Genomic DNA, 11,348 nt, shown 5'->3' with positions numbered 1-11,348 from the left:
ATGACGAGCGGGTTCTGGGCGCGGGAACCCAGCAGCCGGGCAGGGAGCGTCCGAGGCCGGAGACCAGCTCCTTGGTGAGCTAGACTCTGACCGGGGCCTCGCTGGAGGGGACGGGGCCCAGCGTGAGGCCAGACCTGCATCTCCTGGACCACAGGTTCCACACGGGAGCCTGAGCGTGTGTGTGAGTGTGTGTGTGTGACTGTGTGTGAGTGTGTGTGTGTGACTGTGTGTGTGACTGTGTGTGTGACTGTGTGTGTAACTGTGTGTAACTATGTGTGTGTAACTGTGTGTATGCATGTGCATGTAACTGTGTGTTTGTGTGTCTGTGTGTGTGTGTGTGACTGTGTAACTGTGTGTAACTATGTGTGTGTAACTGTGTATGTATGTGCATGTAACTGTGTGTGTTTGTGTGTTTGTGTGTCTGTCTGTGTGTGTGTGTGTGTGACTGTGTGTGTGTAACGACTGTGTGTGTGTTTATGCTTGTGAGTGTATGTGTGTAACTATGTGTATGTGTGTATGTACGCACATGTGTGTAACTGTGTGTGTAACTGTGTGTGTGTAACTGTGTGTGTGTAACTGTGTGTGTGTGTGAGACTGTGTGTGTGACTGTGTGTGTAACTGTATGTGTGTAACTGTGTGTAATTGTGTGTGTGTAACTGTGTGTAACTATGTGTGTGTAACTGTGTGTATGTATGTTCATGTAACTGTGTTTGTGTTTGTGTGTCTGTGTGTGTGTGTGACTGTGTAACTGTGTGTAACTATGTGTGTGTAACTGTGTATGTATGTGCATGTAACTGTGTGTTTGTGTGTATGTGTGACTGCGTGTGTGTGTGTGTGTGTGTGTGTGTGTGAGACTGTGTGTGCTGAGGTAGGAAGCACAGGCAGCTAAGCCCAGGCTTCGTCCTCAGAGAGCACCGTTACTGTCAGGCATTTTCCACGCCACCGCCCTTGAATCTTACAGCAACCCTACGAGGGAACACATTTATCTCCATTATTTTCTACCCAGGAGAGCAGCCAAGGGTCCAGAAAAACTAGTAACTGGCTTAAGGTCGTGCAGGTAGTAGACCTAGGGCCCAGGCAGGCCAGCCTAACCCACAGGCTGCCTCCCGTCATCACGGTGGCCACAGCCGGAGGCGCGCTGATGCTAAGGGCCAGGTGATAAGGCCTGGAAAGAGCAGCGATGGGAGATGCAGGAGGTGACCTGCTGGAGCTGGGGGCCTGGGGGAGAGGCCCGCTGAGGGTTGCACAGGCCTGTCTTAGACGAGGCTGGATTTGGAGTGATGCTTGGCAAGGACCCATTTCCCATTGAACCAGGAGTTTGTGGAGAGGCGGGGGGCCCAGGGAAGGTAAGCTGGGGTCAGGTGCGGAGGCCCAGAAAGGCACTGGCCATGGGGCCAGGGGAGAAGGTTGTGGGAGGGAATGGGGGTCGGAGTGGAAATGAACCCACCTGGAGCGCCGCGTTCACCTCTGGTCCTGAAGAGCTCTGCGAGGGAAGGAGAGAGGGTTGCAGCCAGAGCTGTGGTACAGCCAGAGCACCCTCTGGGCACACAGCACTGTGGTGTGGGCGCTGGGCCACAGGATCCAAGCCCAGCATCCTTCAGGACGAGTCCTTATGAAGGGCCGGGTGTCTCGTTGGTCTACACAGGAGAGCCTGAGGTTCCTGGGAGCCCCAGAGTGTGGGACCCTGAAGAGCACCCCACGTCATCAGAAGACCATGAAGCCAAACCAGCTGGGCAAGTGCCTCAGGTTAAAGGAAGGGCCTTCGTACGATCAGAACTAGTCCTTCACCTCCCAAGGGGCAGAGGGACCCTCTTGTGTCTGAGCACCAGAGCCTGGGCTCTGCTTCTCTGCCACTGTCCCCCTCCCTCGAGTCCTCAGGGCTCCATCTGCCCCATCGTTCCTTCCCCTTGTGTCCCCACTGAGCTCCTTCTGCCCCACTGTCCCCTCCCCTCGCATCCCCATTGGGCTCTCATCTCTGCTCACTGGAGAGGCAGCAGCCTCTCATGGTCCTGCCCTCCTGGGTCCTGTGTCTGGCACGTGGTCCGTGGGCACAGCCCCCGGCAGAGGCTCACCTCCTATACCCCAGCACACCCAGACACCAGTCAGAGCAAGGCCCCAGCTCCAGGTAACAGTGCCAGCCCTGAGGCAGCCAGGTCGCACCTAGAACCTGGATATGCCTGGATTAGCCCTTCCCACTCTAGGACAGCCTGAGAGAAGGGAGCCAGGGGAAAGGAGCCCCCTTTGGCTCCATTTCCTCCTGCCTGTAGCCCTACCTGCTAAGCTGGCCTGTCTTCCCTGCAGGCCCGCTGTCCTTGCCCCTCCATGGTCCCCCCACTGCTTGCACTGGCCTGGTGTGCACCAGGACTTCCTGCCAGCCATGGGCCAATATTCCTTGTATGTATGGATGGGGTCCCGGGCGGTACCCCAGCTTCTGTGTCTTACCCGACCTCATAAACGTTCTGGATCAGGCTGATGGCTTTGTGACTCAGACTTGGCCTGTGGCTGGTTGCTCCAGGCGCTAGCTCTTAAGGTCACACTCTGCTTGGCCAGGTTTGTGGCTTCTATGTTCCTGGCCCTACTCCCCCACCTCCCTGCCTGCAGCCCATGGGACCTGTGGCTTCACGTCCCTCTCCTATGGCTCTCACCCATGTCTCGAACCCCAGGGTTCCATACCAGGTCAGGGTTTGGGAAGACCCCTTGCCCGGGAAGGAAATTCAGGCCCAAAGACCCCCTTGGGAAAAGCCCATGAACTAGCAGCTCCTGCTCTCGCCCTCCTCTGAGGAGTCCCAATCCGGAGGGGAGGGGCAAACCTGGGCTCCGAGTGAAGTTGTCCACCTGCTGCAGCAGGTGCTCCTGCTGGGCGCGGACCTGGCGGAGCTGGGCCTGCAGCACCTGCAGCCTCAGAGCCCCTGCAGGCGGTGAAGGGCTGTGCGACCAGAGTGAGGCGAAGGATGGGTTGTCCTCAGCGGCCAGTGTTTCGTTGTCAAAGGGAATCTCCAGGGCCCTGAGCTGCTCCTGTAGATTCAGAACTAGACACCCACCCGCCCCACGGCATTCTTTTATGACCTCAGTAAAGCCTGAGGCATTTAGGCATTTGATCCCACTCCTGACAGCTCGTGTTGCAGGTGCATAACTCCCTTGTGTCAGGTGAAATACTTGCAGGCTCAATCCCCAGTGTGGGGTGTACAGGAGGCAGCTTATCAGTGATTCTCTCTCATCATTGGTGTTTCTATCTCTCTCTCCCTTTCCCTTCCTGTCTGAAATCAATAAAAAAAATAAAAACATTCTTAATATAATTAAACAATATAGAGAGCATTACAAGAGTTAATGATTTTCTCTCAATACACATGCAGGTGCATAACTCCTGTGAAGACAAAAACATGTCCTATGCTGTGGGGACCATGTGGGCACAGAGCTTTAACTATACCTTGCACATGTGTGCTCGCTCCACTCAGGCATGACATTACATGTTCACACTCACATACCCACAGTGTCACGTGCGTGCTCTGGGTGTGAATGCATGACAACTACTGTGCTGGTCTGACTTATTCATGCGTGACCTGAATGTGCATGTGACATGTGTTCATGACATCTGGGCACACGCTGTTCCTGTGTGACTTCAGTGTCTGCTGGTGGAGTTGCTTCATGAACTTCACATTGGGACTGGAACACTTTGAAAGTCAAGTCACATTGAAATGCACACTGATCAGCAAAGCCCCTTCCCACTCAGAGGCTGCTAGATGCAAAGTGCTCACGGCACACCGTGTGAGAGCATTGCACCTTTCACTGCTTTGGACACACACAGGCTCCCGTGTGCGTTCTCTTTCTCTCTCACACACACACACATGCACACCCATGCACACATGTGCAACACAACACACACTTCCCCCTTCCACCTCCAGAAGGGGCAGCAGCGGCCCCAGAGCTCTGCACTCAGCTGCAGCTCTGTGGGTCAGGGCCGTGTTCGGCCACTCCCAGAGGGACCAAGCCTGCTTTACCTTTCAACACCAGCAGCCCGGTGCCCGCGAAGAGCAAAATCAGGCAGGTGACGATCGCGACCATGAAGCACTTCACCCCCTTTCTCTTGTTGGGCTTTGGATCTGAAATAACCCAGGGGGAAGGCGGCTACTGTCAAGGGTGGGGAGCAGGGACCCCATGGCGGCCGGAATCCCCTCTGTGTGAGCGAGCAGAGGGCTCCCAGTAAAATTGAGCAGAGAGGACACCAAAGGCCTACTACCCTCAAACCCTCCCTCTTGCCCCAGCACAGGAAGTGCCATTGTGGCTCATTCATTTCTATGGCCAAGTGAACAATCCCCCGTGCCACGTATCATAGCTGGAAGAGGATGGTCCTTAAACTGGTGGCACAGCGCCTGGCCACACAGGGCTCTCGGAAGATGTTTATCAGATGAATTAGTACATCGATGTGTTTGTTTAAAACCCAGAGAGGAGGAGCATTGTTCCCACTTTATAAACAAGGAGGAAGGTTTGGAGAAGTTGAAAAACTTATTAGGTTTTAAGATGCAGACCTGGAATTCATGTCCAGGCCATTGTTTTCTTTGTCTTTAGCTTTTGAAATTATAACATTCTTAATATACCCGGCCTGAGTGGCTCAGTGGTTGAGCGTTGACCTATGAACTGGGAGGTCCCAGTTCGATTCCAGATCAGGGCACATGCTTGGGTTGCGGGCTTGATCCCCAGTAAGGGGGGTGTGTGCAGGGGGCAGCCAATCAAATGATTCTCTCTCATCAATGATGTTTCTATCTCTCTCTCTCCCTCTCCCTCTGTTCCTGTCTGAAATCAATAAAAAATATAAAAAAACATTCTTAATATAATTAAACAATATAGAGAGCATTACAAGAGTTAATGATTTTCTCTCAACCCCCTGAGTGCCTAACTGAGGAGGACTTGGTTAGCATTCTCGGGTGTGCCCTTCCTACCATTCCCCTTGCTCTCAGAAACTTAATACCCATATACTCCTAAGTCCAGTTGTTTTTCTTTTAATTTTACATAAATGATATCATATTACATATAATAAAGCACCTTGATTTCTGCAATGAATGATTTTCCACGGACATTCCTCAATTGTGTAATACATATGACACAAAAAGGCTCAATAAACTAAATAATAAAATAATTAAAGTTGTCCAATCTGAAAAACATACAATCCTCTCTCATACACAAACCCAACCTTATAGACCTGTGAATAAATAACAAAACACATAATATTGACATCATTTAAGTCCCAGAAAGAATGTGAGGTTGAAAAAATATTCAAAGAAATAATGCTAGCTGAAAAGTTCTCAAATTTAGTGAAAGACATAAACCTACAAATTCAAGAAATTAAGGAAACCTAATCAGGATAGATGCAAAAAAAATCAATACTAAGACACATCACTAGCAAAATTCAAAAAAAAACCCCAAAGAACAACAACAACAAACAGTCTAGATAAAAATAAAATAAAAAATCTAAAGAAAAAGATAAACTCTTAAAAGCAGCCAGGAGAAAAATGGCACAATGCCTATAAAGGCATACCAACTTGAATGATAGCAGATTTCTCATCTGAAACCATGGAGATCAAATGGGGGTGTGACTTTTTTTTTTCCCTGTGCTGAAAGAAAAAAAATTATCAACCATGAATTTTATATCCAATGCAAATACCTTTTAAGAATGAATAGGAAATAAAAAGATTCTCAGATGAACAAAAACTAAGAGAAGTTATAGCCAGTAGAAATTGACAAAATGGTTTTAAAAGCATGATCCAACTATATACTAGTACTATTTACAAGAAACCCCCCCCCCAAAAAAAAAGAACTTCCATTCACATGAGGTAAAAATAGATATAAGTGAAAGGAGAAATAGATAAAACCACAATTATAATTGGGGACTTTAACAGCTCACTCTCAGCAGTTGGTGGAAAAACTCAGCACAAGCGTAGAAGAATTGAACACCACAAGGCAACAGGATCTAATCAACACTGATAGACTACCCCCCACACTGCAGCAGTATGCATTCTTCCCGTGCACCAAGACACTCCATATCCTGGGCCATAAACCAAAACCCAACAAGATGCACACTAAACAAATTCATATAGAGTATGTTCTCTGCCAGTGGAATGAAAATAGAAACCAGTAACATACCATACAGACAATAGGAAAATCCCCAAAACACTTGAAAAATTTAAAAAAACTTTATTTTATTTTACTTTTCTTATGGAATTTATTAGGGTGATATTGGCTAATATAATTATACAGGTTTCAGGTGTATGATTCTATAATACATCATCTGTATATTGTATTGTGCTTTTTTCTTTCTTAATTGAATTTATTGGGGTGAAATTGGTTAACCAAATTATATAGTTTTCAGGTATACAATTCTATAACACAGCACCTATATATTGTATTGTGTGTTCACTACCCAATGTCAAGTCTCCTTTCATCACCATTAATCCCCTCTATACCCTCTTCTACCCCCCGCTCCCCCGCTTCCCTCTGGTAATCACCATACTCTTGTTTGTATCTATGAGTTGGTGTTTTTTTAACCTAATCCCTTCTCCTTTTTCACCCAATCCCCCTCCCTTCTGAGAGCTGCCAGTTTGTTCTCTATGAGTCTGTTTCTATTTTATTTTAGTTAAAAGAACAAACAAACAAAACACATTTAAATATAGAAAGGTCATAGAGAAAGTCTCAAAGAAAATTAGACAAACAAAAAAAAAACCACACAAAAAAGAACTGAATGAAAATGATAAAACAACATATCAAACTATAGGATATATCTAAAGCAGCACCAAGAGGAAATTTATAGGACTAAATGCTTACATCACAAATGAGAAAAGATCTCAAATCAATAAACTAAATTTCAACCTCAAGACACTAGAAAAGAAGAGCGAAGTAAACCCCAAGCAACCAGGAAAGAGGAAATGATAGCTCTGGCTGGTGGCTCAGCTGGTTGGAGATCATCCCATACACCAAAGGCTGAGGGGTTGATTCCTGGTCAGGCACATACCGAGGTTATGGGTTCTGAAGTAGAGGCACTCCATCTTGTCCCCTTAACTCTATGCTGGGAAAAACTGCTGTTTGAAATTTTCCAAACTTAGATGGTCCTTTGGTCTGTGAATTAACTGCTATTCTTGGCTTCTGTAAACCCACTTGCTCGAATATTAGGGAAAATAAGCTCAATTATCTAGCCTTGCAAGCTGCTCTGCTGCTGTCCCTGGTTGCTCCTATGCCAGGTGTCTTTTAGTTATCTGAATTATGTTGTACTCAAGGTTACTGAATTGTGCTATGTTAAAGGCTACAAGCTTCCTGCAAAGTATCTCCCAATACAAAGGGCTCTTTGTAAAGCCTGCAAAGGGTCTGGAAACCCCATATTAGTGAAAGACATAAACCTACAAATTCAAGAAATTTGGGGGACAAAGAAACTGGGAAAGTATAAAGGGAAAGCTGTCTCCAAATTGCTTTGCTCAGACTTTGAAAGACAACTCCTCTGAGACCACTAGCATAATAAAGACTCCAAAATTCGGCTTCCTGATTGATTGATTAAGGTGTCCTCTGTTTAGCTTGCTGATTTACAATATGATAGTTCCATCTTCAATCAGGGCACATACAGGAGACAGCCAACTGAAAGATGTTTCTCTCTCTCTCTCTCTCTCTCTCTCTCTCTCTCTCATCAATAAACAAATCCTTGGTCAAGGATTAAAAAAAAGATCAAAGCAGCAATCAATTAGATTTAAAATAGAAATACAAAAAATAAAGTAACAAAACAAAATGCTGGTTCTTTGAATAAAATCAATAACATTGATAAAGCTCTGGCAAGACTGACAAAGATTTTATTAAAAAGGTACAAATCATAATATCAGGGATAAAACAGAGGATATTACCACAGATCCTGCAGCCATTAAAAAGAAAATAAGAAAATTACTAACTCTATATTTACAACTTAGAAGAAATAGGGTCAATTGCTCAAAAACATAAGCTATCAAAACTCAGTCAATATGAAATAGATAATATGAATACCTATAATTATTAAATAAATTTAATTTTAATTTAAAAATTCTGAAAAAGAAATAACCAGGCCCTGATGATTTTATTGGAGTATCTTGACAAACCTTTAATAAAGAATAAGCATCAATTTTACACAATCTCCTATAGATAATAGAAGAGTAAAGAGTACTTCCTAACTCTTTTTTTTTTTTTAGGTCAGGAATACTCTGACATGAAAACAAGACTAAGACAGTACAAGAAAAGAAAAAAAAATCAATGTCTCTTATGAAATTTGACACAAAAAATTCTCAATAAAATAAACCATGTCAAGCAATCTATAAAAAGAATTTATATATCAAGGCTAAATAGGATTTCCAGATATGCAAGGCTGGTTCAATATACAAAAATCAACCAATATGATTCACCAAATCAACAGACTAAAGCAGAAAAATTACATAACCATCTAGTTGATGCAGAAAAAGCAGTTGACAAAATACAATTATAATAAAGTTCTCATAATTATAATTCATAATCTCAACTCTCATAACAATAAATTCATAATAAAACCTCTCAGAAAACTAGAAATAGAGAACTTCCTCAACTTTAAAAAAAAAGGAGCATTTACAAAATATCTAAATGTAAGGATTAGGAAATCTTTTCTATCAGAAGTTATAGTTTAGATATTAGCTACATTTCCCTTTTATAACCTCCCCTCCGTTTTGTACTCAAATCAATCTGGCCTCCCCTCCTGGAAAAGACAAAGGCAGCAGTTAAAGCCTAACAGGTCATTAATCCTGCAAACATTCCTGTGGGAGACAAAGACATAGTTTTGCACCACTTCCCTGCAGGCCCCATCCCTGCTGCACCAGCCTCCTCAGGTTAGACCAGGGGCTCCCAACCTGGGGCACACGCCCCACAGGGGGGCAGTTTGATTTTTAAGGGGGGCAATTTGAGAATGAGTTATTAACAGAGAATTTTTTGCATTTCTTATGGTTCTAGGGGCCTCATATATAGTATATAAATATATTGTGACATATTTATGCATTTCAGATCTCTATTAAAAGTTGTGAAACTTTATTTGTTACTTTTTCATATCACTTCATATTATTATTATTATTTTTAAACAATTTCTTAGTGATTTCTTCCTCAGTACTTCAACTGTCCTTTTGTTCTTTTATTTTTCTCTTTCATGGATGCCATGTTCTTTGGAAGCTTGTTTAGACCAAGTTAATGGCCTTTTAGGCTTCCCCCACATGAATAGGAGTTCACTTTTTGAATAATAAGAATTGTGTGTCACGGGGGGAGGGGCATCAGGATTTCAGAGATGCTTAGATGGGGCACGGCCAAGAAAAGGCTGGGAGCCACTGGGTTAGACATTCACACCAGATTGTGAAACTAAGCCCTTCAGTCAATCCAGGTTCGGTGCAGTAACCATCACGGATAAAAGGGAAGCGGACTTGCTTGCTTTGTGCTGCCCATTTTTGTTGCTGGCTGCAGCATCCTTCTGCAGAAGTGAAGTGCCTTATTGATGCATTTTTGAGTGACTGTTTTATTCCCACAACATCAATTAGGAGCTTTTTCTAACATAAAGCTAATAGGATAAATAATGGTGAGACAGACACTTTCCTCTTAAGATTGGGAACAAGATGGGGATGTCCTCATTCTCTTACTCAATCACATATCTACAAACTACTAGAAAACATGTGGAAATCAAAATTAAAACACGATGGCATTTACAATCACTCCAAAGAAAACAGAATATCTATCTATAATAACAAAAGTTTAAGAGTAGTTAGGGGTGATCAGGTAGGCAGGTGAGTGGTTAGGGGTGATCAGGCAGGCAGGCGAATGGTTAGGGGTGATTAAGCAGGCAGGCAGAGGTGGTTAAGGGCAATCAGGCAGGCAGGTGAGCAGTTAGGGGCATCAGGGATGCAGGCAGAGGCAATAAGGGGTGATCAGGCAGGCAGGAAAGCAGTTTGGGTCAATCAGGCAGGCAGGCGAGTGGTTAGGGGTGATCAGACAGGCAGGCAGAGGTGGTTAGGGGTGATCAGGCAAGCAGGTTAGGGGTGATCAGGCAGGAAGGTGACTGGTTAGGGGTGATCAGGCAGGCAGGCGAATGGTTAGGGGTGATTAAGCAGGCAGGCAGAGGTGGTTAGGGGCAATCAGGCAGGCAGGCAGAGGGGTTAGGGGCGATCAGGTAGGCAGACAGGCAGGCAGGCAAGTGGTTAGGAGCCAGCCATCCCAGACTGCAAGAGGGTGTAGGCCAGGATGAGGAACACCAGGCTTCTAGTCTATATATATATAAAGCTAGCAACTGGAACACCATAACAACCAGAAGAATCAGTTGCTATGATGCCCACTGTGGCCAGTATCAGAGTGTGGGGCTGGTGGTCAACCTCTCACGGCTCCTCCCCCCAGTCGGTCCCACCCCTGATCTCCACCCCCACCAGAATAAGGAGTGGGACTGGGAGACCAACCTCCTGAAGCCCCTCCCCACTGCCAGCCCTGCCTCCAATGGGCCCCCACCACCCCAATTGGCCCACAGCCCCTCCCCTCCAGTCAGCTCTGTCCCTGATTGGCCAGGGACTCTGATCAGGGGAAGGCCTGGCCAGCCAACCACCCATGGCCCCTCCCCTAGGCCACTGGCCCCCAATTGCCCCCCTGACCCTATTTGGTGGTGGGGCCGGCCAGCCCACTGCCCACAGCCCCTCCCCATGGCTGGCCCCATCCCTGATTAGCCCCCACCACTCCAATTGGTCTGCAGCCCCTCCCCTCAGCCAACTCCACCCCAGATCAGCCCCCCCACACCAATCAGGGGGGGGGCTGGCCAGCCAACCTCCCATGGCCCCTCCCCCAGCTGCTGACTCCTGATTGCCCCCCCCATTTGGGGGTGGGGCTGGCTGGCCCACTGCCAACATCCCTTCCCCACAGCCAGCCCCACCCCCAATCACCCCCCACCCCAATTGGGGGTGAGGCCCACTGGCCAATTGCCCACAGCTCCTCCCCATAGCTGGCCCAGCCCTGATAGGGCCCCAAGTGGAGCGGGCTGGCTGGCCAACCTCCTGCTGTCTCCTCCTCCCGACAGTCCTGGCCCTGATCTGCCCTGATTGAGGCCGGGCCGGCTGGGCCCCACCCATGCATGAATTCATGCACTGCGCCTCTAGTCCTATCTAATAAAAGAGAAACATGGTAATTGGCGTATGACCGCTACCCTTCCCATTGGCTAATCAGGGCGATATGCAAATTAACTGCCAGCCAAGATGGCGGCCAGAAGCCAGGCAGCTTAAACTGAACATGAGGCTTGCTTGCTTCAGTGACAGCGATTCCAATGTTCCCTGCCGGCCGCTGCAGGCCTCCGAGCGGGCCGT

At 46.7% G+C, this 11,348-nt stretch overlaps 1 protein-coding gene across 2 annotated transcripts in view; it reads right to left on the bottom strand.

Moving 5' to 3' along the window:
- MARCO (macrophage receptor with collagenous structure) overlaps positions 1–11,348 on the bottom strand; it is a 35,570-nt gene that overhangs the window by 18,502 nt on the left and 5,720 nt on the right. For both annotated transcript variants that reach the window (XM_006769661.2, XM_015567772.1), the window contains exons 2-4: positions 3,999–4,100; positions 2,811–3,029; positions 1,448–1,483 (exon numbers count right to left, since the gene is read on the bottom strand). In XM_006769661.2, the coding sequence (XP_006769724.1) occupies positions 1,448–1,483; positions 2,811–3,029; positions 3,999–4,100 (357 nt within the window). The remainder of the gene's footprint in view (positions 1–1,447; positions 1,484–2,810; positions 3,030–3,998; positions 4,101–11,348) is intronic.

This window comes from Myotis davidii, unplaced genomic scaffold (genome assembly GCF_000327345.1).
Source record: "Myotis davidii unplaced genomic scaffold, ASM32734v1 scaffold3, whole genome shotgun sequence".
NCBI lineage: Eukaryota > Metazoa > Chordata > Mammalia > Chiroptera > Vespertilionidae > Myotis > Myotis davidii.
The sequence above is the reverse complement of the archived record's forward strand: the minus strand, read 5'-3'. Positions and strand labels throughout refer to the sequence as shown.